Genomic DNA, 27409 nt, shown 5'->3' with positions numbered 1-27409 from the left:
ATGTATCACACAGGGTATCCACATGAAACCTCCCCAGTTTCCAAATGAAATTAAAGAAATTTGAGACACAAATATTTTGAGTCTGTGGCTGCATATAAAGAGTCTCAAAAAGTTTACAGTCGATTTTTTAACAGTCCCTCCCATTTTGTTTCGGGTGCTAAATAACTACCAGCTATGGAGTAGCCACAATTATATAAGTCCATTTTGTAAAATGAAGGAATCGCACAACAGTTACTTAATCTATAATCTTTTACTCTGTACACAAATGGTTTTGGAAGACTTGAAGTCCAATCATCTGGTGTAAACTATAATAATGAAAATATTATGTTACATGGCAATGGGAGGGAATCCTCAAGTCTGAAATGTCCAATGAAGAACTATGTGGCTACTATTTCTAAAATGTATTAAAATAAATTGTAAGAGAGATCAGGATGTTACTTACAAATAAAAGCACTTTAAAATCTGAGGTCATGTTCAACACAGTGTTGTCATGGAACAAAAGGTTCCATGTCAAAAGGATAAAAATGACCTTGAAAAATCTGAAAAAAATGGACATCCTGACCAGACAGTAAATGTCACCAGAATCTTGAAACATGTAAAATGCAATACAAAAGGGAGGAGAGAAATCACACTTTGCATAGAATTACTTACAGAAATTCCATAAAAACAGTTCCTCTGTGCTGTATGACTGGGAACACAAACAGGGAATCTAAATACTAGCCGTGAGTACTGAGGATGCACACAACCCATACCATAGATGCGGCATGTGATTGGTGAAATGTTAAACCTGGAAGAATGGGAAGTAACAGCAGAAAGGAGATGGAACCATCACAACAATAAGTGGGAAGAAGACCTGTACATTTTATTTCTTTATTTTTATTTTAAAGGAAAAAATAATACATTATGTGGAAACCTTATACTGCCTATGTTATTCTATATGGAGGCAGCAGTTAAAGGTGTGGCAATTTGCAAAGCAAACTTAATACATTCCACGGAAAGATTTCTTTTCCTGTTCAGCATCAGATAATGGGGCCTTGCCATATTTTGACTACAGATCACCTTCAATTATGGCAACATGGAGATTGGCATCTACAGAAAAGAGCCCACCGCTGATTTAGTTCTGAATGTAGCTTCAAACAACCCATTTAAACATAAAAGTGCTGCCTTTCAGTCCCTCCTAAACAAAATAATGTTCCCCTCAGATCACAGGCACATGAGTATGAAAGGAAGTTCAGCATAACCAAGAATATTGCTCTGCATAATGGGTATCTGGGGTCTATGATTGAGAAATTGGAGGGGAAAAAATACTAGTGAAGTGTGGGGAAGCATGGAAGGGAAAGACTCTAAATTCAGTAGAGACAAAGATAAAGAACAAGTTTTGTATGATTCCATATCATGGATATGTAACAAAGAGCCGGCCGCTGGTGGCCGAGCGGTTCTAAGCGCTTCAGTCGGGAACTGCGCGACCGCTGCGGTTGCAGGTTCGAATCCTGCCTCGGGCATGGATGTGTGTGATGTCCTTAGGTTAGTTAGGTTTATGTATTTCTAAGTTCTAGGGGACTGATGAACTGAGATATTAAGTCCCACAGTGCTCAGAGCCATCTGTAACAAAGAGGAATAGAAAGAAACAGATTTCAGCCAACATAGCTTCAGCATATTCACACCGAAAAATTCAGGCAATAGGTTAAGGAAATGTGAAGCCTTCAATAAGGATCCTTGAGTGTGATACAAGCCAGTTTTATCAGAGCAGATATATTGGCACACATGCAAGAATTTTTATGTTCATATATCTGTCTCATACCATGCCTGCACCATGGAGTGTCAGTGCCCATGGCTAGTATTTACTATTATACAGTTTTTCTGCTTGTGTTCCCAGTCACGAAGCACATGGGAACTGTTTTTATAGAATTTATGTAAGTAATTCTATGCAATATGTCATTTCTCTCCTTCCCCCCTTTTTATTGCATCTTACATGGTTAACATTCTGGTTATTTTTGGTGTCTGGGTTTTTTAGATTTTTCTATGTCCCTTTTATTCTTTTGGCATATAACCTTTGGTTCCGCGAAAACACTGAGGTAAGTAATGCCCTGTTCTCTCTTTTAATTTATTTTAATTCATTTTAGAAATTTTAGTCACATAGCTCCTTCTCTAAAATTTCAGACTTCAGGATCTCCACTCCATTCATTGTCAGGTAACAGAAAATTTTCATTATTACACTTTACACCAGATGATGGAACTTTAAGTGTTCTGAAATCAGTTATGTACACAATACAAGAGTGTGTATTAAGCAACTGTTGTACGGTTTTGCAATTTTACAAAACTACCAGACATAATTACACATTAAGAGAGAACCCAGTGTATGGTGTGGTACATGGAAATGAAATCACTCACTGCTGTTCAAAGAGATTTCTGATGATAACTTCATGGGTAGCCACCAGATGTTAACACATTTAAGGCTTGGTATGACAAATTCCTAGCCAGTGGGATTGTAAACAGAAAATCAATTTCCAGCAGAAAATGCACATCTGATAAAATAGTACACGAGATAAGAGGGACTTTCCAAAAAAGTCCATCAAAGTCAATTCAGCAAACATCACAAGAGCTATACATCCCTCACTCAACAGCTTACAAGGTGCTGCATAAACAACCTTGCTTACACACTTACAAACTTTCTAAGCACTAAAGCGAAATGATGCCCCATGAATCTGCTACTGAAATGTTGGACTGGATTGGACAAAATGCCTATTATGTAGGAAATGTCTTTTCTCTGATGAAGCAACCACCCAGAAATGTGGGAAGGTTAATCTGCACAACATTCACATTTGGAATTCAGAAAACCCCTACAGTTTCAGGAAACATGCCAGAGACAGAGAAAAAGTGAATGTGTTGTTTGTACAAATGAAAGACAGCATAGCTGAACCATTTTTCTTCACCGAGCAAACACTAACAGGAATCATTTATTTGGACATGCTTCAGCAATTGGCTTTTTCTTTGCTTCTTCCAAAATGATGGTGCACTGCCACACTGGAATTTCCATGTCTGTAACTTCCTGGACCAAATATTTCCACAGCAACAAATAGGACGTGACAGACAAACTTAATGACCCCTGCAAACTCCTGACTTAACACCTCTTGATTTCTTGCTGAGGGGTTCTATAAAGACAATGTGCATGCTTCATCTAAAAGTTACATAGGTAATCTCCACAGAATAATTGTGGATGCAACAGCCTCCATCACCCAAGACATGCTTGTGCACATGTGGGTCAAGACAGAGTATTGTTTAAGCATCTTACAGGTTATGAAAGAAGCACATGTGCCAGGCATATAAATATGAAATATGGATTTCAGACAACAGATGTCGCACCAATGCAGTTTGGGCTATTAAGATTTGACACTGCACCATTTTGTTGTGTTATCAACAAGTGACAGATATGCATGTGTGATAAATTGGAAAAGTTTGTGCATAGTGTTGTGTTGTTGTGTTCAATATGTCAAAATTTATACCAAACTAAGAGCGTTCCCGATAGCATTATTTTTTTGTTTTCATTTGAAGAAAACTGTTGCTGAATCATACCGATTACTTCAAGAAGCTTAGGGTGAACATGCTCCATCACAAATTATGTGTAAACAGTAGTTTCAACATTTCAGAAATGGTGACTCCAGTGCCACAAACAAAGAACATAGAAAACTGGCAAAAAAATAGGAACATGTGGAATTGGAAGCATTGTTGAACGAAGATAATTTGCAAGCACAAAAACAACTCACCAAGCAACTGGAAGATAGTCAACAAGCTGTTTCCAATCAGCTATGAGAGATGGGAAAGATTCAGATCAGTAGATGGGTACCACACGAGTTGAATAACAGGCAAATAGAAAAGTGCAAAAACGAAAGATCTTGCTCACTCAGTACAAAAGAAAGTCATTTTTGCAATGTATAGCTACAGGGGATGAAAAGTGGATTTATTTTGAGAATCCCAAGCACAAAAAATCATGGGTAGGTCTAAGAACATGATCGACATCGACTACAAAACCAAATCACTTTGGTAGAAAGATGATGGTCTGTGTTTGGTGTGACCAGAGGGGTGTTGTCTATTATGAGCTGTTAAAACCTGAGAAAATGGTTAATACTAAACATTACCAACAACAATTAACTGATCTGAACTGTTTGCTGCTTGAAAAAAGGCCACAATACTGAAAGAGGCAATGCAAAGTTATTTTTCTTCATGACAATGCTCCTACACATACAGCAAAACTGGTTCACAACACATTGGGAGCACTTGGCTGGGAAGGTCTACCCCATGCAGCTTACTCACCAGACTTGGCTCCTTCTGACTACCACTTTTCTGCATCAATGGGTCACACATTTGCTGAGCAGTGCTTTGATTCATACGAAGATGTGAAAAAATGGCTCAATGAATGATTCACAGCAAAAGTGGAAAATTTTTACTGGCATGGTATTCACAAATTGCCTGAAAGATATTTTTATATAACAGACAATGGAACATACTTTGAATAAAGTACTATTTATCATTCTTCTGAATTTAATATACATAGACAAAAAAATCCATATTTCATACTTTTATATCTGGTAAAAGTGTATTAATTTTTGTACAAAACTGTCTGAGTTACTTTACATGTTGTTTCAAACTGCAAATATCTACATCTCATATTTTTTTAACTGTGTTTGGAAATCTGTGGTGTTTCATGTGGACACCCTAAACAACAAATATTATGCTTATAGAAGGAAAAATGTCACACTACTTGGAAGATACACAAGTGGATCCCAAATGCAGCTTCAGCTTGGCCCACATAAAGAAAAAAAGACAAAAGACGCAGTGAAGGGGATCACTGTACCTTAGCAAATTGCTTGTTGAGTGCCATGTCGAGCTCCAGTTGTGTGAGGTTGTCATACAGATGTGGCTGCTGGTGGTTCCACATGTGGCTGAACCACATGAAACTCCCAACATTTTCTGAAACACAATAAGTTAGGTACTCTTTACTGAGAGAAACAGTGTGTGTGTGTGTGTGTGTGTGCGTGTGTGTGTGTGTGCGTGTGCGCGCGCGCGTGCATGTTGCGTGTATGTGAAAGAGAGGGGGGGGGGGGGGGGGGGGGAGAGAGGGAGAGAGAGAGAGAGAGAGAGATGAAACAGGAGGGGGCAGGATGACAAAAGCTCATGGAAGAGAAGAGAGGAAAGAGCTTTCAGTATCGTAAAGTCAATATCCAAACAAGCAGAATACATTGATGTACACGGGAGAACTGTGTGCCCTGGGGCTGTCCAGTACCCTGGTGCTGAGTATGCCACACCGTACAGGACATATGGATCTTGCCTAGTTTCTGTAGATATGGGAACATGCTTGACAATGTATCCTCCAACATTATCAGCATTCCAGACATAAACTTCATTAGCAGTCATTACTGTTCCTTAAATATATATGATGTTTATCACATTTTTTAAAGGAAAAAGGAAAACAGGAATATAAATCAGTGCATAACAATTAGGAACTAAAAGCAGAATTTACATGTGACAAACCATATCTTGGTCAGTTCACAATTATCTTTAAAAAGATGAAGCTAAATTATAATTAACAATGGAAACAGAGAATACAGAAAAAGAATGAAATTATGTAGAGAATGGGGGGGGGAGAGAGGGGGGAGGGGGGGGGAGAGAGAGGGGAGAGGGAGAGGGAGAGGGAGAGAGAGAGAGAGAGAGAGAGAGAGAGAGAGAGAGAGAGAGAGAGAGAGAGAGATCTGTAATTACTTTGCTTTGATCAAATTCCACAAGAGTGTTTACAAGCTCTTATTTACTTTGCCTGGCAGTCTAATTTGTAGAATATTCCCAATTGAAATAATTCATTCACATATTACAACTTACCAAGCAACATGTCATCTCCCAGGTTTTCTTCCGCATTCCCATGGTGGAAATATTTCCCCGAGAAACCAAGGTTGAACTTGAAACCAGGTACCAGCTGTTGAATTCTTTCTTGTGTCTCTAAAAGTGCCTGTGTGGAGATAGATATAAGAAATATTACACAAACAGAAAGTGGAATATTACTCCCAACTAATTCAGTTATCACATGAAAAGTGAAATGATTAAACTAGTTTCATTGTTACAAATTAGCATACAAATATTTTAATATGGCTTAGTGTGCTAAGAAAGATACTATAAACACAATTCACTGCCAGATTGTTGACTGACCATGCCAATGTTAAATGGACTGATCCAGACATATTTAAAATTACTAGTTTCTGTACTTTGTTCTATAGAATACTAATACCAGCTATAATTGATGAAATTTGTAGAAAGATTCTCTAGACTAGTATCAGTGTCAAATATTACAGTCTACATGACACAAAATGGTCCATGTGCACATTATTTTGTGTTTCAATTAATTTGTAAGTTCAGCTACATGCACATAGTGACGCTGCAATATTTGGCTAAATACATTAATGTAGTCACTTACTTCAGGTACTATGCTAAAATAGTTTGCCATTATAGATCAAAAACGCAAAGGCAGATCACATCTATGTGCACAGGAGCTACTTTTTATCAGTCTTGGAACATGGGCAGCTCCAGTGCAGCTGATATGAATATAACTTTAGGAGAAAGTTGAGTTTGTGAATACGGTATTCATTTTGCAACTGAACGTGAACTTCTGTTTCATTTTCCATCCCATCTGTACACTGTTTCTGTATCACTGCCATTCCCCTCCATTGTCTTTATTTTCTTTGAGGAATCTATCCACGTGAAAAAGCATGAGACTTTTCTGTTAGAATTTTCTTTCACACTGTTGGTATTCTTGCTCACACAACACTGATGGGCGGACACTCTGTTTTGTTTTATAATGTCACAGACAAGCCTCAATTATAAAAATTGTCACCAAAGTGGAACTACACTGTAGCAGAAACAAAATACATGTATATGGTCACTAATAAATGCAAGAGTTTGGATTCCCCAAAAACACTAACACCATATTAATAGGTCTCAAAAACAGACTAATTACTAATGTATTAGAAGAACAGTGGATACGAACTTAAACAAGGGACTGCTCAATATTCTTCTGTGCATTGTGGAGCTACTGTTTACATCCTATACTAATACAGTCTTTTATTACATTAAGTAGCCTTGAAGTCATCTGTTGCAGCTAGTTCCAAAATCTCTTTGCTCAGTAAGCTCTAGTGTTCTGTACAACTTCCTCACCCATTCTGTCAACTACTTAGCAAACATGTGTCACTACACTAAAACATAAGTTTTTAGGCTTCTTTCGTGTTTGATACAAATTCTTCTCAGTTTACCTTGTCATCCCTCATTCATGTTACTCTCTATTTGCATTCTTCTTCAGAAGGCTCATTTTTCCCCCTTGTATTGATTATACATTTTTGTTTGATAAGATGATTATACATTTTTGTTTGATAAGATGCATCTATAATTCACATGACTACGATTTGCTCTTTTTGTTGTCCAGGATTTCATTTCTTTTCCACAAGTTATTTATGGTGTTTTCACTCTCTGTTGTCTCTGTAATGGTTCTGTAGCTTTTTCATGCATATTAACAAATCTGATTGTGAAAATAAATTTATGTTGGGGGTGATGCTCCATATTCCACGTGTAGATTCAAATTTCATAACAATATCCGTATTTCAGTCATGCATAACTAACTTCCCTTGTCGAGTAAAATCATGAACATTTCCTTGCCTATTACAGTTTACTTCCTTATTATTAGTGTAGATTTCTTTATGTGCAGCTCGCAGTAGTAGTACAATAAATAAAAGACTATGTAAATAAAAACACCATATATTATACTCCGATCAAAATTACTTTGTGATTGACAGATTGCCATTGTGTGGAGCGGTGTTGCCAGTCGGTAGACAGTCATGCTACACAAGTTGCTGTGTGCACCTATAAAACAGGCAATGCAGGAAGCACGTGGGACTCAAGAAAGAGCTATGATTGGATAGCGGCTGGCCCCTACCACTCAACTCACAAAACATCGATCACATAGTAATTTTAATTGGAGTAGGCTATTGCAAAGTAATTGTTTATTTCTCCATTGATATATTGTAGTCTTTGTTTCCTATTGGTTACTTATTCATAGAAATGACATCCAATTTCTGAACAACAAACTGACCTCAACATCATCTTTCTTCAGCCGTGTGCCCCTCTCGCCGACAAAGATATCATCAATGTCCACCAGTATGTATCTCTTGAGGCTGATGCTCAGCTGCCCGTGGCTCAAATAGGAAAGGCTGTCAAGGAACAGCAGTTTGTGCATCCAAAAGTTCAGACCACTTCCAAACAGCACTCTTTGTATTCCATCAAAGAGTCCATGATCCTGAAAAAGTTTCCTATTTTCATTAATTATTATCCTGGGTTGTAATCCCAAAGGCTAACTCAGAACTCAAACATGGTTAAGAATTCATTACTTGAATCAACTTATTACTGGATTAATACCAGAGTTTATATACAGTATGTTCCAAAATGAATAGGAAACATTCTATGTTATACTACTGGTAAAAATAAAAGAATAATAGTATCAACATGTCTATTCTGAACGACTGTAGGTATTTAACTGTCTGAATTAAAACGTCATTACACTATACTTGTTTTCCCAGTTACATTCAAAAGACTGATGTTTTACAGTACACTCATATCTTACTGCACCAATACTTTCTAGAGATGTGTTTCTCACCTGAAAATTAAAACCTACATTGTACTACAGACATAAATTTTTAGTTATTTCTGAATCAGTGTATAATAAGTTTTCAGAAATTCATAATCTTTTTTGCTCTGAAAATTGCTGAATAATACTGTGTATAGCATTCAGTTACAAACACAGACTCCTCACCTTTCACAAACAGCAAACTCGCCCTCCAGGTTACCTGTGTACTTCTCATAGTTAGACTCAAACCTTCAACTTTCCCAAAGAAAGGTACAGATCAAGTCCTGGTTTGCCACAAGGTTTTAATCTGTTAGCAAGTCAGTGTGATTTAAGAGATGACTTGCTATTACAGGATGTTAGGAGATGCATTTGAATCTTGATAATTTTACCACTGAAAACAGTAATAGTACAACACAAACACAAAGAAACTTATTCTGGACCGACACTGTTGCTCATCAGTTTGTACACCACAGTCTTTTGCCGGCCAAAGTGGCCGTGCGGTTCTAGGCGCTGCAGTCTGGAACCGCGAGACCGCTACGGTCGCAGGTTCGAATCCTGCCTCGGGCATGGATGTGTGTGATGTCCTTAGGTTAGTTAGGTTTAATTAGTTCTAAGTTCTAGGGGACTAATGACCTCAGAAGTTGAGTCCCATAGTGCTCAGAGCCATTTGAACAGTCTTTTCTAGAGTGATTACTACTCACATCGACGAGGCCAAGTCAACTGATAAAACCAGTCCATACAAAGAAAGAGCACGTTTTAAATTAATTCACCTGGATTCAAGTCACATATTTTAACAGCTAATGAAATCTAGGATCAAATGACCACAATCACGTGTTGAATACAAAAATATAAAGCAAGAACATAAACTTAATATGCAAATTTCCCCCAGTAAATTAATTGTGCGCAGAATTGTGAAATTAATGTGTGTCTATCGACCTGCCAGCGCTTTTGTTCGGTAAGTCACTTCATCTTTGTTTTTTACATAGAATTGTGAAATTAATTATATGTTTTAGAAGGACAGGGCTATCAGTCAGTGATGTCAGAATAATTATGTGATTACCATAACTCACTCTTATTAAAATTCCCAATGCGGCACTGGCTGTTAGGAAAAGCTGTTTCCATTCAAATTTTGTTTGCAGTCCACACAGCTGTAGAGGGAGACATTTACCTACATGTCCTCACATCGGTGTCACACGGAGGTGGACAACCCTATAGCTCAACAAGTTCTCACCCCCCCCCCCCCCCCCCCCCAATCATAAAGACATAACAGTGGTAGGTCAATGCAGTGTCCCTGCATAGCTTGCAAGGCAGATTCTGTTTCTAGTTGTGGAAGCACACTATGCATATTTAAAACAGCCGGGGACACCCTGATCTGGCTAACTAGATACTCAGTTGCATCTCATTCATTTCTCATTTGTTTACCATGACTTCTTTGTTGATGTGAACTCAGGTGCAGCAATCTGATACCATGATAGTTAACAGCACACACTATCTCCTTTACCTCGGAGTAAGGCCCTCTAAGCCTGACCTCGCTATTAATTCTAAAATGTCACGAGAATAGTGCATTGACAGACAGCATAATTGAGACCACACACACTACAAGCTGCCGGCCACCATCATGTTGTCTCTAAGCTGACTCTCTCACTGTGTAGCCCCCCACCTCATCCAAGGGTATTTGAAATTCAATTCATTTTCTTTGTTTCATACACAAGCATGGTAGTCAATTTGTCTGCTGCCATCTTGTCATTTCATTTTAACATGTGCAATGGATTAAGTGAACTTATCTAATATCTTATTTTCTTTCTTTCTTTTTTTCTATTTTCAGTTTAAATATTCTCCCATGCATAGCAGGACTAGTTCCACTGTAAGTCCGACATCATGGACTAATGTCTCCATAATGGAAAGACTGCTGCAAACTTTATTTGTGTTGAATAGTAGATCTGAATTATGTTAAAATTTGCTCTGATTTGTCTGTAGCCACCCCACCTGTCCTAATATAACTCATACAAATTTCAACAGAAACATCTACAATACGGCAAGAAGTTTGACCCTACCATAAGCATGGTGGCAGGAGAGTTATCTTGAAGCAAGAAATTACTTATCTGAGAGTAGGGAAAGAAGCAACAGTTTGAGAATCAGGCCAAGTCATATGAAAATTTTTAATATTCCACAAGAAGTATTTAGCCAATTCTTTCATCAGAGTGAGTTTACGAAATTCTACCCAATTAATCAAACTCAAAGTTTTCAGACTGACCACAAGTGATAAAAGTTAAAATCGTAAATGGCACAGTAACTAACAATGGACAGAAATCTGTACAAGCATTCCAAGATTGCATTAAAGGTCCATACAGTTTAAGAGATGAATTAGAAACACAGACATGAACATAAAGACTCTGGTAGTAATGCCATATGAGATGTGTAAAACCACTAGTGCTACCAAGCAAGGAATGGCACTTGGAGATGACTGCATTCCAATGGAAACTGGGGACAAAGTAATACAGAAGTAAGCTGAAAAATTATTTTCAGTTTATCTTCAGAAAACAGACTATCTCAAAGCTGGGATGACGGTTCTGCAATTTTTCTGCTCAAAAGGAAACAAGGCAGTTTATTTGGGTTTTGTTTTTGTGTTTCAATTCTTAAGTGTCTATTGATAGTTCCTCACGTCACACTAACCTTGTTCATTTTCTTTTGGATACCACAGCCCTAAATTAAGTCATAATTTGGGTAGTTAAAATGGTTTACCTGGCAGTATTTTTAGTTTAGATAAGATTTTTGACAAATGAGCAACTATTTTATATGGAATCAGAAATGAAGGCTTCATGAAAAAACTTCAGGTAGAAAGTTTTCATGAAAAGTTAGAAGAAAATGAAAGAATACAGAATGAACATTTCAAAAGAATGAATTCAGAAAAACTATCAAGGAACTAAAAAAATTGTAGCCAAGGAGATCTTGACATTTGACAGACCAAGAGAAAGATGGGGACTGCTACAGCCAACAAATAAACCCACTGGGGCAGTGAAAAAGAACACGAAAGAGAGGAATTATCTAAGATTCACGCACATTTCAATTCTGAAAAATATCTGAATCTTCTACCAGGCACAGCAAGAGTATACAGGATCCCTCATACATATGCTTAAGTGTACAGTGAAACTAACAAGAGAAGGCTGGTTGAAATTCTAGTCTCCAAATGCCCTTCAGGCAATTATTGTCTTTTCTATACTTATGCTACTATATGTTCTACACAAATGCTTTCCTTGAAAATGGCTGATACATAATTATACAATACCCAAACTATCACACACAGTATTTCATGAGCAATGATGTCCATATGATTTCCGCAATTCTCATCTCACATGAGATAACACAGTGGTTAAGACAAAAGACTCAAAATCAGGTGTGGGGTTCTAATGCCAGTCCAGCTACCCCCATTTGAGCTTCCAATGGTTTTCCTAAACTGCTTAATGTGAATCCTGAGATGATTCATTTGAAAAGCAATTAGTTGACTTTATTCCCCATCTGTATGCTACATCTCTAATTACATCAATGTTGATGGTACATTAAGTTCAAATCTTACATCATTCTAATGTCTAAGACTATGCTGTATCTGAAAAAAGAAAAAGAAAATATCTAATGTTGAAACATCTTTGTGACAATATACAATTAAATCCATTTCTCCCCCTTGATGACCGTTCATCGCCATGCAGCATGTCTGACTGGATACTGTGTTTGTGTGGGCACTGGTTTTAGTTCGTCAATGTAAAAATCTGTTTCGTATAACATAAAAACACTAACACAAAGCATACAAATAAATGGACAACATATCACTGAGAAGATGAATTATTTTTGTAAATCAGTTCCCATGTTTATGACATTCCTCTCATGCCGGGTAATCTAGTTTATACAAGATGTCAATGGATCAACCATCCACAATCTTCAGGTCAGTATGCTGATGCACTATCTCACTGGAACTATCTGGTGGGATACTACATCAGCATACTCACTTGAAGATGGCAGCCAGGTGGTTCATTGAAATATCATGTCAAGATGATTACAGTATCAAGCTGCATATCCAAGAAGGGTATTTTCAGCCATTATGCCAGGAAAGCCTATGCAGTCACAGTTCCCACATGGTAATGAGTTCCATGGAACATGGAAATAACTGGCTAACCAATTAGTAAAAATGTGTAAAATGTGGCAGTATACAAATCAACACATTGCTGTTTTAGTAGTGTAGTACAAGGGTGAGTCACAAATGCCAGAATACTGCAGACTGTTTAAAATTTTGCATTTCCAGAGGATAATAGCATATACTGGGTGGATGAGAGCCAATACATGAGTAGTTTTGGGTCAACATTTAATGAACTGCAACCAGTGCAAGACAGCAGATGTGCCACCGGAGTGTACACATTTAAAAGAGTACAATGTTGTGAGATCTTCCTTTGTCAAAGGATTATCCAGAGATGAGTTTCATCAAGAGCTTCAAGTGTATGGCAATATCTGTATATTACACAGATCTGTGTTGAAGTGCCTACAGGAATTAAACAAACAATGGAAAAGAATCACAAACAAGGACTGTCTTTGGCATTCTGTGAAGTGACACTACATTACAATGTGTGGAATAAATGATCTGATGAGCATCCTGTGACAAATGATGACATGGGACATGCCATAGGTTGTCATAATGTAACTTCAAACATCAAAACTGAAAATCAGTTGAATTTTAATAAAATTTGTGAACAATGGTTACCCCACTAGTTTACTTCAGAGTGGAAATGGTAGAGCTTGGACATACCCATGCAGGTCTCCCCCAGCTACAGTAAAGAAGGAGACAATATCCTAACATGGAGAAAAAATCATAGGTTCAGTACTATCAACCTATTTTAAAGTGATCTTCCATAGCACAGAAACACACCACTCCCAAGGGAATGAAAAGCAACCTCAAGACAAATCCATTGGATCACAAGTATTCTATTAATGAAATTCCAGCCTCATTGTGCAACTGTTAATGCCACATTTTACTCTACCACTTAGCAGGATGTATGACAGGCCCTATGTCACTAGTAGCCTGGATACTTGACTTCTTGTTCTTCTGAATAAAATTTCCTGCCCTCACATGGCTAGAGCAACAGGCAAGATTTATTACAAACATTTCATTGGTAACACTTGGAACATCCATCATAGAACCCCTAAGTAGGGTTCAGTGATGTTCACATTTGGATCCCTTAAAAAGCATCCAGGTGGAGAGAGCACTTTTGAAGATTTTGTGCCTGTAGCCTGATAGGTCACGCATTGGATGTGACAGATATGACAAGAATTCTTTGCTGCAGGTTTTTGAGGCTGTGCCAGATGGTGGGATAAGCACCTGAATTCACTAGGAAGTCTGCTGAATAGTACAATGAATTTCTACATAGTACTTGTGGGACTGATGCTGCTATCCTGTTTTCTGACTTACTTATTGACTCATCCTCATTTATTAGTAAGCAGTTGAAATTACAATTGTTTTTTAAACTAATGATGACGGGAATGTTCTTCTAACTGATGGCAACAGTCTGTCCCCTCCAGTCACTGTACTAACACACAAAAAAACACAATTGCTTTTCCTCCAACCAGAGACTTCACTTCACCTGTATGACTGTGATGAGAGGCTGGTGTGGTTCATGGTAGTTTGAATTCTGCATATCTTCTTGCCTGCGTGTTGCCCATGAGAGCGGCTCATATGTAGAGTGGTTTGGGGTAAAGACAGTCCAATCTTCACCTGGAAGAGGGCCCCAAGCTGTCTCTCCAGCACGTGTCAGTCGGAGAATAGGTGAAGCGGCATTTAAGCTGGCATCCTACAAAATCACAACTTAGATTAATTAAATATCTATATCTGATATTAATACTGGTGCAGTAAAGATAAGACACAGGAAGGGAGAGAGGGGCGGAGGGGAGGAGAGATTCATCTTTTTACCTGGAGCCTTAGATTGGTATGCACAAACAGTGGGAAACCATGCAGTTCTGCACCAACAAGGGTCTCTTCACTCGGAGGAATGAAGCCAACTATTCCCACAGAGTATTCACGGCAGTACTTGTCCAACAGCTCTCTATTCCATTTGTCCATCTGCAGATACTTATAGAGGTTCTCAAACACTATGACACCATATTTTCCTTTGTCCAGGTTTGTTAAGACAGGTAATGACTTCCCTGAGACTTCCACTTTGTACCTGTGGAATAACATATTTTTTTGTTATTAACCCATTACTGACAAAGAGAGAAGCAAACGAAATCAATTACTCTGTAAAATTAAAGTTCCATTAGAATTAATAGCATTTTGTGTTTGTATCTCAAGAGCAAGGCTCTAAACTCCAATGAGACCCACTTTGGTACAAAACATCTACATAAGAATTAAGGCTCATGCCTCAAACTAATTGCCACACAGAAGTAATTACTGTGGAATAACTGAAAAATACTTCATACAAACATTTCAATATTTCTGTACATTACAACCAAAGCACTCACTTAATCCTGTTGTAAACAAGTAGTTCGGAGATCTCTCGGCCGAGGCGGGAATAAGTAGTCTCTACGAAAACTAGTACTTTCGGATCGATGCGGAGACGGGCATCTGATCTGTGGTCGTGTGCAACACCAGGGACCCTTGTTGCTCCTGACAGGATGGCACATTTAATGGATGGCTCAGGTCGCTTCCCATGTCCGATGAAACTGAAAGAACACCATTAATACAGAGTTTATCAAATTCGGTTGTTTTCATTTGCTTAACAGCAGTACTATTTGAGTATGAAATGTACATTTGGGCATTATAACACATGGTGTTGCAATACAAAAATTAAAATCCTTATAGCAAGCTGGTACTTTTGAAATAATTACTTTCTTACATATGTACTACAATACATAGTACAATGACCAAGCAGTTAGCTCTCTTTCCCCCCTTTTTAAACCAACCAAGCAACTACAATACAATTTAAAATTTAGCACATGATGACAAATACTTTTTTGCATAAATTTTGGAGCGTTATCTTTATGTCAGTCAACTCTGGAGTGTAGTATAAACTACAAGTAATGTAGCAGTAGAACTCTGATAGCACACAGAAACCTCATAGTGTTACATTACTTGCGAAATAGACAAAAACTGATTAAAGCTGGATAGGAACTATGCCCATTGTGTACAGCTGCTGGGGGGATGGACCACTGTTTCAAACAGCTGGAAGCTGTGTCGGTAGACAGGCTTCAGGCTGCTGCCTGGGTTTTGATTGCAATGGAGCAGCTGAGATGAACAATTTGGCACCTCCGGAGCCTACAGCATCACCCGGGATCCCCGATATCATGATGCCTTCTGATTTGTACATCTCGTATGCTCGACACTTACCAGCTGGTGACTGGCCGACAGGGGTAGAGTCACGAGTCTCTGGGCAGAAGTTAAAAGTGGGTACCAGCCGTATAGCTGTTTCCTTACACCTCAAAAAGAGATTTGAGGTACTGCCCACTGAGTCGATGTTAGATACCTCGCCTTTTGGTATTGGGGCTGTGGCGACTCCTTTCATCACATCCATCTGTAGCAGTAGATTACAGACTGGATAGACCACAAACCAGCCCTCCAACACCCTCACTGGACACTTCTGCCGGAGAGAGAAGTTAGACAGCCACACTTTCTGGTGGCTAGGCCCAGTTGTGCTCTCGGCATTTTGCCAGGGTACGTGCAAACTGCAGAATTCTTATCCTGCACTCATTATCATCATTCTGTCGCAGTTCATTTACTAAGAAGAGTGCTACCGCGTTTTTTCCGAGCTGCCTTCCCGAGGTTTGTCTCCTCGAGGTGCTCCTACTGACTACAGGTGTACAAAGTCTGATGCCGGACATCTCGTTCATCCTCCCAGTATCAGCAATTGGGATATTGCATGCAGTGTAGTGCAAGTAGTGCGATGAAGTTCAGTGCATGCCAGGACTACGAGCCTGATTTGTTACTATTCTACACCTGGCCGTTTCGGCACCCCTTTGCTGCCAAGCACGACGCTGAACAAAGGTTGTATGCCACCCCTGGTCCACCTGGCCCAGACCCTCCTCAGTTAACATGTATTAGCTTTTGGGTTAATATGTTACAACGAGCCTATGCAGTTCTTCCAGCACATATTGCTGTTTTCCTTAACTAGCACTCTGCTTAGGCATGTGCACCCATTAGGTATGTAGAAGGGAACATAAATCGTTCCTTCGGGGCCCAACTTTCTAAGAGGACTGGGCAAATCCAGATGGTGGAGTTCCTTGTAGTCAGGAGCTCTAATGTTAGGTAGGTGACGGGGTCCCTCATGGAAAAAGCAAGCAGGTCGGGGTCTCATCTGAGATGTGGAGGAAGCTCAGCTGACAGTGAGTGAGCACACTGGGTGCACCCTGCTACAAATTGCAGATCGTGTCAGCATGAATTATACCCGCCACCTGGGTTCAGACGCCATACTCGGTTCTTACAGGCGTCTGGCTGATTTGGTCGAGACAGCTAGCCTCACTTGCAGGCTGGAAGCAGAGCTAGCAATTTTGTTCCCCGACCCGATCATGGTCCTCTGGTTTTGGGCAAAGTGGGAGGCTTAAACCGGAGGCTCAGACTACTCTAGGGCGATGCGAATTTCTCGACCTCCTCCATCGGCTGGAGAAATATGGATCTCCTCTTAATAGGTCAGGGGTGCACTAGGAGTAGGAAAAATTGATACAGGTATATTTGTTCCGAATAAGCGGTATTTGTCTGGTCTCTGTTGTAACAGGTGCTCTTTATTTTTACTAATAACTGAGTAAAAAACCGAGATATCAATTAGGCATTGCAGCAATGCTAAAATTTTTAGTTTTTAAATAAACCTTTTTAAAAAAGGAGTAATTTTTATTCGTAAAATTTTCATTGGCTTGATATATTGCGTTGTTACAGAAATTGAGAGAAGCGATCAGTACTGTTTTAGTAACAATGCCGAGAGAAAAGAGCAACAAACACACGGCATAAGAAGTGACACAGCACTGCTGAGACAGTAATGTCCCTGTCTCCGTGTGTCGTGGCTTCAGGTACGCTAGCAAGTGCACAGCGCGGGACTTGACTACATCTGCTGGTGACAAGCAGACCTCAACTTTTCGTCAAAGTTAGCACAGAGAAAGAAATCAGTGATCGTATGGCCGTTACAGCATCACTTAATACGACTGTAAATAGGAATACAAGGAAAGAGGTAGGAAAATCAATCTGCTTAGGAAGAGCGGCAAGGAAGTGATTTCAGGTAGCCTGAGCGGCCAGCACGAAAATTTCTTTCCCGGCACTGACAATGTTGAGCATCATTGGACAAAGTCCAAGAGCTTTCTACGACCGGTTTAGACAGCTATGTGCCAAGCAAAGGTGTGAAGCATGGATAAGACCCGACGTGGTTCGACAACCATATTAGAAAGCTGCAACGGAAGTAAAGAGAGCTTCATTGCAAATTTAAATGTGGTCGAAGCGTCACAGAAAAGAAAAAAACTAAACGTAGCCATTGGTGAAGTGTTCGACAAATTCGAAGGTAAAATTCTGCCTGCCGACTTGACAGACAATCCATAGAACTTCTGGTCTTATGCTAAATCAGTAAACGGATCGAAGCCATCTGTCCAGACATTCTGTGACCATGGAAGATGGCACAGAAAAGGTCGAAATACTAAACGTCTTTCTCCAAAACTGTTTCACGGAGGAAGATTGAACTGTAGTTATTGAAATAAGTGACCATGGGATAGAAAAACAAGTGAAATGGGTGGACAGCGGAAAGGCTGCGTTGAGGATGTGAGAGAACTCGCCCCTCTTCTGGCAGCAGCGCGCCGTAGGTCTCTCGAGGAGTGGAGGCTTCCTGATGATTGCAAAGAGCACAGGTCATTCCCGTTTTCAAGAAGGATCATCGAACAGACACAAAAACTACAGCACTATACTTCTGTCGTAGAATTTTTGAACATGTTTTATGCTCACGTATTATGACATTTCTGGAGATCAAAAATCCCTTCTGTACGAATGACAATGGGTTCTGAAAACAACGACCGCTTGCTTGCTTGCTTGCTCCGTTCGTCCACGAGACCCAGAAAGCAGCTGATACGAGCGCCGAGGTAAATGCCATGTTCCTTGGCTTCCGGAAGGCATTCGATACAGTTACGCCAGCTACGCACTGCCGCCTAATGAAGAAAATACGAGCGTATGGAGTAACAGACTAACTGTGTGACTGAATGGAAGGATATCTAGCAAACAGAACACGGCATGTCGTTCTCAACAGAGATGAGTTTTCAGACGTAAAAGTAACTTCTGGAGTACCCCAAGGCAGAGTTATGGTTTCATTACTTTTCACAATGAACATAAATGTCATAGTAGACAATGGCGGAAGTTCCAAGAGGCTTTTCGCGGATAATGTTGTAGCGAAATGCAGGAAGACCAGAAGAGGATCAGTGACTGGTGCAGGAAGTGTCAGTTGAGCCATAACATAAACAAACGTAACGTGTTGCGAATACATAGACAGTAAGATACTTTACTGCGTGATTACACGATTGCAGAACAATTGTTGGAAGCAGTTACTTCCATAAAATATTTATGAGTATGCCTACAGAGCGATTCAAAGAGGAATGACGACATCAAATTAAACGGGAGTAAGGTAGAAACCAAACAGATCCATTGGATGAATCCTCAGCAAATGTAATCTGTCAATAACATAAGTAGCTTACAAAACACTCTTTTGATCAATACTTGAATATCGCTTGGCAATCTAAGATCCGCCACATAGGATCGATAGAGGAAATAGAAAAAGTCCAAAGATGATGATGATGATGATGACTGGTTTGTGGGGTGCTCAACTGCGCGGTCATCAGCGCCCGTACAAAGTCCCAATCTTTTCACACGCCAATATTTTATGCAACCCAATCTAGCCACTACCACGAATGATGATGATGACGAAATGATGAGGACAACACAAACACCCAGTCCTCCGGCAGGCAAAATCCCCAACCCGGCCGGGAATCGAACCCGGGACCCTTGATCCAGAGGCTCCAAAGAAGAGCAGCATGTTTCATTACAGGTTGATTTGGTAGGAGCGTTAGCGTTACGGAGACGATCGGTTACCTCCAATCGCAGACGCTGCTGCAAGAGGGGTGCTCTGCATCACGGTATGGTTTACTGGTGAAGTTCCGAGAGTATATATTCCTGCAAGAGTCAACAAATATAATTTCTTCTAATAATTTCCGGGTATGCAGCCGGATCCCGTCGACTGCACCTGGGCTCTTCAGTAGTGTACTCACCTGATGATGACCGGACGTCTCTGGGCCGAAATATCGTGGCAGAATGTCGACGGGATCCGGCTGCATACCCGGAAATTATTAGAAGAAGAAATATGCCGGGAAAATTCCAGAAGTCACAACAAATATAATGTTTCCTCCTACGCATATTTCGCGAAAAGGCCACGACGATAAAATTACAGAGAATCGAACCAACATAGAGGCTCACCAGCGGAACATGAAGCCTACGAATGACTTGAAATGGTCTTAAAGTAGCCGAACATAACCATTTCCAGCCAATGATCGGTACAGTTGGACCAGAGATCCCAGTCCATTCCAAGTAAACACAGCCCACACCGTTCTGGGGCCACCAACATCTTGCACAATGCCTTCTTGACAACTTGGATCCATGGCTTCGTGGGGTCTGCACCACACTTGAACCCTACCATCACCTCGTATCAACTGAAATTTGGAGTCATCTACCAGGCCACGTTTCTCCAGTCGTCTAGCATCCAACCGGTATATTCACGGGCCCAGGAGAGGCACTGTAGGCGATGTCATGCTGTTAGTAAAGACACTCGCGTCGGTCATCTACTGCCACAGGCCATTAACGCCAAATTTCGGCGTACTGTCATAACAGACACGTTCGGCGTATGTCCTACATTGATTTATGCGGCTGTTTCACACACTGTTGCTTCTCTGCTAGCACTGACAAATCTAAGCAAATGCTATTGCTCTCGGTCGTTAATTGAATACCGTCGGCCATTGCGTTGTCCGTGGTGAGAGGTAACGCCCTAAATGTCGTATTCTCGGCACACTCTTGATACTGTGGATCTCGGAATGTTGAATCCCCTAACTATTTCTGAAATGGGGTGTCCCATGCGTCTAGCTCCAACTACAATTCTGCGATCAGAATCTTTAATTCCTGTCGCGCGACGTAATCACGTCGGAAACTTTTTCACATGAGTCACCTGAGTACAAATGACAGCTACGCCCTTTTATATTTTGTGTACGCGATACTACTGCTATCTGTACAGTGTGACACAGAATAACGGGAATGTTTGAAACGAGTAGTGGCAGCCATGGGCAGGTGGCAGCACTGCGCGTTCACGACAGCGAGTAAACGGTCCGCCATTTCAGCAACGTTGGAGCAGTGGAACGGACAACAGCGTGCGTTAGCCATGAAATTGTTTTATAAAAACAGTGATAAGTGTGGTAGCGGCGTGGAGGGAGTTTCGATGTTTTTATAATTTAGGTCGTCATGATGATAAAATGTTGTATTAATAACTTTGAACAGACTGGATCTGCCCTCAAGAAGAAAGCAACAGGGCTACCAAGAAGTGTGCGTTCTCCAGCGAACATTAATGTTGTACGCGAGTCTGTCTTACGGAGACAACGGCGTTCAATTCGTAAGCGAGCAGCAGTGATTGGAATGTCCTGGGAGAGTGTTTGCAGAACTCTTCATCTTGATGTAAAATTTCATCCGTACGAACTACAGGGTGCAACAATTTACGGACAAACTGATTACGATTAGGATTCTGTCAACAAATGATAAGAAAAATAAACAATGACGATGAATTTCTAAACAAGTTGTGGATGTCACATGAGGCACCTTTTCATCTCACAGGTTATGTGAATAAACAGAACTACCGTTACCGGGCAAACACAAATCTTAATGATGTTCATGAGCGCCCTTTACAAGTTCGTAAAGTGACAGTATGGCGTGGTACTTCATCACATGGAATTATCGGACCGTATTTTTTCGCAAATGAACAGGGAAACACGATAACTGTCAATGCCGATCGTTATGTGGAGATGTTACGAACTTTCCTTACACCTGCATTGAACAACTTTCCAAACGTCAAGAAGCCTGGTTTCATCAGGACGGAGCGACATCACACACTGCAGGGCAATCAACGGCATACGTGCGAGAATTGTTTGGCAACCGTGTGATCTCACGATTCGGTAACATTCCCTGGTCCCCTAGATCGCCAGATTTATCGGTCTATGATTTTTTTTCTTGTGGGGCTACCGTATACACGACTCGACCAAGAACCCTGGATGAGTTAAAACAGAGAATTCGGGATGCAATTCGCAGTATCCCAGCTGATATGTTGCAGCACTCAATGAGGAATCTCAACAGCATATTTCACGAATGTATTCGTAATGAAGGACGCCATATAAATGACGTAATTTTTTTTTAAAAAAAAGTTAAATGCCATCAACGTTTCGTAGATGACAAAGCTGTAAGGTTTAAATTTCTATGAATACAATTTCTTTCCTTCATCACTTCTAGCTTTATTGAATTGTCGAAATGTTCCCGTTTTTCTGTGTCACCCTGTATATGTGTATATCGCTAGCCCATTACTTTCCTCACCTCAGTGTACGTTCAGAAAACTCTATATTCAATGTTGGAAAACTTTTCTTTCTTAGAAACTGTTCCCATGCCGTTGCTAGTCTGCATTTGATATCTTCTCTACTTCAGTTGTTTTGCTGCCCAAACAACAAAACTCATCTAATACTTTTAACGACTCATTTCCTAATCTAATTCCATCAGCATCGCCTCATTTAATACGGTTGCATTCCATTACCCTTCTTTCACTTTTGTTCATGTTCATATTATAAACTGTTTTCAAAACATTATCCATTCTATTCAACCGATCTTTCAAGTCCTTCCCTTTATCTGACAGCATTATGATGCCGTTGGCAAACATCTTTTTTATACGTGATTGCAGACATCCCTGGCGTGCGCTGCTGGCTAAATGTTCCCGGGCTTCCACCAGGATGGCTGCGCTAAAATTCCGCGAAAATTGCTGGCGAAGTGTGCGCGGGCTTCCCATATGTACAGGATTTCCCAAAAAGTGCCGACAAGCTTTAGGGACAATTTCTTTACACCAAAGCAGGACAAAAAAAATGTCTGTTAAACATGGGTTCTAAAATGCATACCTTAGATATGAGCAGTTTTTCAGTAGAGGAGACGCGTTTCACAAAAGCGACGATGAACACGTTCTCATAGCTCTTAAGGTACGCATTTTAGACTCCTTTTCCCGTCGCTCTATTTGCGTATAGGACAGAAAAGGAAATGACTAGTAGCGGCCATCGGTCGGTGGCTTGTGGAGTATGTACAGGGTGACAATTATTAAATTACGGCGTGCATACACTTTATTCAATACATAAACGTCACTACAGTTCTGCGGATTTAGGTTATGACATGTTCGATATGCCTGCCATCATTGGCGATGATGTGGCTCTAACGAATAGCGAAATTCTGCATGACCTGCTGAAGTGTCGGAACATCGGTGCTGTCGACGGCCTACTGATGGCTGTTTCAGGTTGAGCAATGGTTTTTGGGTTACTGCTGTACGACTTGTCTTTAATACAGCCAAACAAAAGGGAGTCGTGTGTGTTCAGATCTGGAAAATATGGCGGCCAATCGAGACCCACGTCAGTGGCCTCTGGGTCTCCCAGAGTCAGAATGCTGTTCCGGACATCAAACATTCACCTGCTTCGATGGGGTTGAGGTCCGTCTTGATGAAATCAGGGTAACTTTGGATAATGGTGATTAAACCATCTTCCAAAACCTTCACGTACCGTTCGGTAGTCACCGTGCCGTCAAGAGATATCGCACAGGTAGTTCCGTGGCTGGAGACTGCGCACCACACAGTCACCCGTTGAGGGTGGAGAGACTTCTCGATCGCAAAATGCGGATTCTCAGTCCCCCAAATGCGCCAATTTTGCTTATTGACGAATCCATCCAAATGAAAGTGGCACTCCGTCTTCAGGCCATAAGTGGCCCATCAGCCCATCCAACTGCCAAGTCATCCTCAGCTGAGGATGCGGATAGGAGGGGCGTGTGGTCAGCACATCGCTCACCCAGTCGTTATGATGGTTTCCTTTGACCGGAGCCGCTACTATTCGGTCGAGTAGCTCCTCAATTGGCATCACGAGGTTGAATGCACCCCGAAAAATGAAAGTGAGCTTCATCGCTAAATCGAACCATGCATGTGCATACTAATTCCCATCGTACCCCGCGGGCAACCGTCCAGTCTGAACGTTCTAACGCAAACCGTTCAGAAGTTATGACGATTTTATTTCATACATTTCAATAATTGCCACCCTGCATGTAGACGATTTCAACTATCGATTTTATTTCCTGTCGCATTAATTTAATTCCCTTGCAAATTTCACAGTAGTTTCCTTCACGGCTTGTTCGATGCAGAGATTGTATAGCATCGGGAATAGATCACAATCCTGTCTGAATCCCTTCTGAATTATTGTTTCCTTTGACTCGTACAACTGTAGTTTTATTTCTGTAAAAGCCGTAGGTAACTTTTCACTCTCTGTTTTTATACATGCTATCTTCAGGATTACAGAGAAAGTACTCCAAAGATCAACATCCAAACCTTTCTCCAAATCTAGAAATGTACTGCCTTCAGTGTTCCTAAATGTCTCCGGAACCGAAACTGATCTGCTCCAATATTGGCTTCTATAGCTGCACACTAATCTTTGTGTCTGAGGTAACAATGTGGCCATCTTCAGTTGCCAATGTTTCATTTACGTAGACACTACCTCTCATCACGCTCGCATTTGTGTTATTTTACATGGCATGACAAGCACAGTTTTCCCTTACCTAAAGAGTAAAATTTAATCTTCGACAAGCGGTAACATCAAAAGAAAATCTTCAGCAAACTTGGGAATTCACCCCAGTTTGACGCGAATTACAATATCGCAGTTATTTGCTAATCAAAGAGTACATTTGATAGAGAAGATAGCAAAAAAGTGAGGTTTCAACAAGTCTAACGTGTGACAACGTATCATTTTGCACAATAAGTTACAAATGACCATTTCATCAAGGAAATCCTATAGAGGGACAAAAGCTGGGAATTATTCTGAATTTTGAGCTAGGGTTTTTCCTTTGCACCAGTTAGAAGAAAAGATGGGGGTACCTACTTCTTGACAAATAATCATGTTGCAGGCCTCGAAAACTGCGAAAACTTTAAATATTTCGCAGACAGAATGCCGTGGGAGCATTGATTGGTGTCACAGGTATTTGGGTACAAGTGCCCTCTCTGTCCAACGAAGTACTTTGCTAGCACAAAGATGGAGCAGCAGCAACACCACCTCTGCACCAGGGGAGCAATGCCAAATGAGGTGCCCGTATTTGGGGCACGATGTGCAAGACCAGAGGGGAGGGGGGTGGGGGGTGGAGGAGATGGACGGAAAAAGGGGAAGACGAGATGGAGAGAAAGAGGAGGGAAAGAGAATATCAGCTGAATACTGGGAGTAGGAGATGGGCAGAAAGGGAGGCAAGGAGATGATGGGCAGAGGGAGAGGAGGAGATGGACCTAGAGATATGTGCATTACACATGACATATATGTAGACAGGAGAACCTGTGGGGCAAAGGCTAGTGTATATGTATGTGTGTGTGTGTGTGTGTGTGTGTGTGTGTTTATGTTAATGCACGTACATGTGTATGTTTCGTATCTCCTCCTCAGCTAGTCAATCGGTTTCACTCACATTTTGTCTAGTACCTCCCGCCGCGGAAATCGAACACGTGCCAGAACAAATGGACGTGGCCAGCCCATATAGGGCGGCGGCTCTTCCGCGCAGTGGCTCTCTCGCAGCGAGGGCGCCACCGCTACACCACGTGCAGACCGCGGCCAATAGCCACTCCCTCCAGTTTCGCATGTAGGGACCCACTCTGCCCTAGTCCAGTCAGTCTGGCACTCGCTCTGGATTGCGTCTCTATCTCGGCGGTATGGTGTTCTGGTCGTTGCTCGTTGTCGACATTTGCCTGGCTCTGGTTCTGAGTGGATTTACTGTTGGTGTTTGGTGTAGTGGTTTCTACAAGCCTCCGTTGTTTATCTCTTCCCGGTTGTGTCGGTCACAGTCGGTCGTTGTCGGTTGTTGTCGGTTGTCGTCGGTCTGTCGTCCGACTCGTCCTTGTGTTTACCCGGTAGTGCGTGCTCCACCGCCGGAGGCTTCCCCGCCTGGCGGCTCCGATCCGCAGCCCGAGGCATTCCCGCGGTCGGTTTTGGTTACAACATTTTGTACACATACAAGTTGTCTGAAAGGAAGTGCTGTGAGGACAGAACGGGTCAGTAATGCCCGACATCTAGGCAGCCCTGCACGACCAAAGTGTCATGCGGGTAGCATCGCTGTGCATTCCAGAGTGTTTGCATGTGGATGGCCACAGCTGAGCAGTGAAAAGGGAGAGGAGGAGATGAATAGAAAGAGTGGGAGGAGGAGACAGACAGAAAGAGAGGGTGGGGGCAGAGGAGGAGGAGATGTCGACCGAAGTGATGGGAACGGTTACCGGCTCCTCCTACGTCGGACTCACCTGGTGAGCGGGGACAGGGTGAAGTACTGGGAGTAGCCCAGCACGGAGATGGCGCTGGCGGCCAGCAGGCAGAGCAGCAGCCGCTTGACGGTGGTGAGCTTGGCGGCGCGGGGCCGCGAGCGGCGCGCGGGCAGCAGCGGCTCGCTGGAGCCGGCCATGGCGGGGGTGGCGGCCGGCGCCTCCTGCCCCACACCCAGGCCCAGGCTCGCTCGGGGCGGCGGTGGCGGCGGCGGCTGCGGCTGCGGAGGCGGCAGCGGGGGCGGCGCGGGCTAGCCGCCATGCCGGCCCGGCGCGACCGCCCGCTCGACGCGGCCCGTGCTCCCTGCCGTGGTCGCCGTCGGCGGAGGCGTCGCTGGCGCCGTCGGCCTGTCGCCGCTGCCGGGGACCGCGCTCTCGTCTCTCACTGCTGGGCGCCCCTCCGGTTCAATCAGCATCGCCCCGCACCCAGTCCGGTAGCCTCACGCTGGCTGCGACTGTCGACAGACGTGTCAAAATGTTACCGTTTGCAGTTCATTCTGATAGGAAATTGAAGTAAGGCTTACGTACAGGATTTGACTGGACGAACTTGATGAAATCTAGCTGCCTTACCCAGATAAAATAGTACGTGATTCAAAGGATTTGTGCAGTACACTGAGATGCTAAAAGTCGTGAGATACCTCCAAATATAGTGTCTGACATCCTTTTGCCCGATATAGTGCAGCAAGTCGACATGGCAGTCACCTGCAGAAATATTGAGCCATGCTGCCCCTACAGCCGTCCATAATTGTGGAAGTATTGCCGGAGCAGGATTTTGCGCACGAACTGACCCCTAGATTGCGGCCGACAGCCGCTGTGGCCGAGCTGTTCTAGGCGCTTCAGTCCGGAACCACGCAGCTGCTACGGTCGCAGGTTCGAATCCTGCCTCAAGCATGGATGTGTGTGATGTCCTTAGGTTGGTTAGGTTTAAGTAGAAGTCTAGGGGACTGATGACCTCAGATGTTAAGTCCCATAGTCCTACACTACTCGTCATTAAAATTGCTACAGCAAGAAGAAATGCAGATGATAAACGGGTATTCATTGGACAAATATATTATACTAGAACTGACATGTGATTACATTTTCACGCAGTTTGGGTGCATAGATCCTGAGAAATCAGTACCCAGAACAACCACCTCTGGCCGTAATAACGGCCTTGATA

At 41.8% G+C, this 27409-nt stretch overlaps 1 protein-coding gene across 1 annotated transcript in view; it reads right to left on the bottom strand.

Annotated features, from left to right (window-relative positions):
* LOC124544957 (bifunctional heparan sulfate N-deacetylase/N-sulfotransferase) overlaps positions 1–26357 on the bottom strand; it is a gene marked incomplete at its 5' end in the record, with an annotated part of 101622 nt that extends 75265 nt beyond the window's left edge. The window contains 7 exons of the mRNA XM_047123704.1: positions 4853–4968; positions 5872–5998; positions 8126–8329; positions 14281–14487; positions 14607–14859; positions 15155–15355; positions 26233–26357. Of these exons, the coding sequence (XP_046979660.1) occupies positions 4853–4968; positions 5872–5998; positions 8126–8329; positions 14281–14487; positions 14607–14859; positions 15155–15355; positions 26233–26357 (1233 nt within the window). The remainder of the gene's footprint in view (positions 1–4852; positions 4969–5871; positions 5999–8125; positions 8330–14280; positions 14488–14606; positions 14860–15154; positions 15356–26232) is intronic.
* Positions 26358–27409: the final 1052 nt, after the last annotated feature.

Source organism: Schistocerca americana, chromosome 8 (genome assembly GCF_021461395.2).
Source record: "Schistocerca americana isolate TAMUIC-IGC-003095 chromosome 8, iqSchAmer2.1, whole genome shotgun sequence".
Taxonomy (NCBI): Eukaryota; Metazoa; Arthropoda; class Insecta; order Orthoptera; family Acrididae; genus Schistocerca; species Schistocerca americana.
This window is presented reverse-complemented; position numbering and strand designations above follow the sequence as displayed.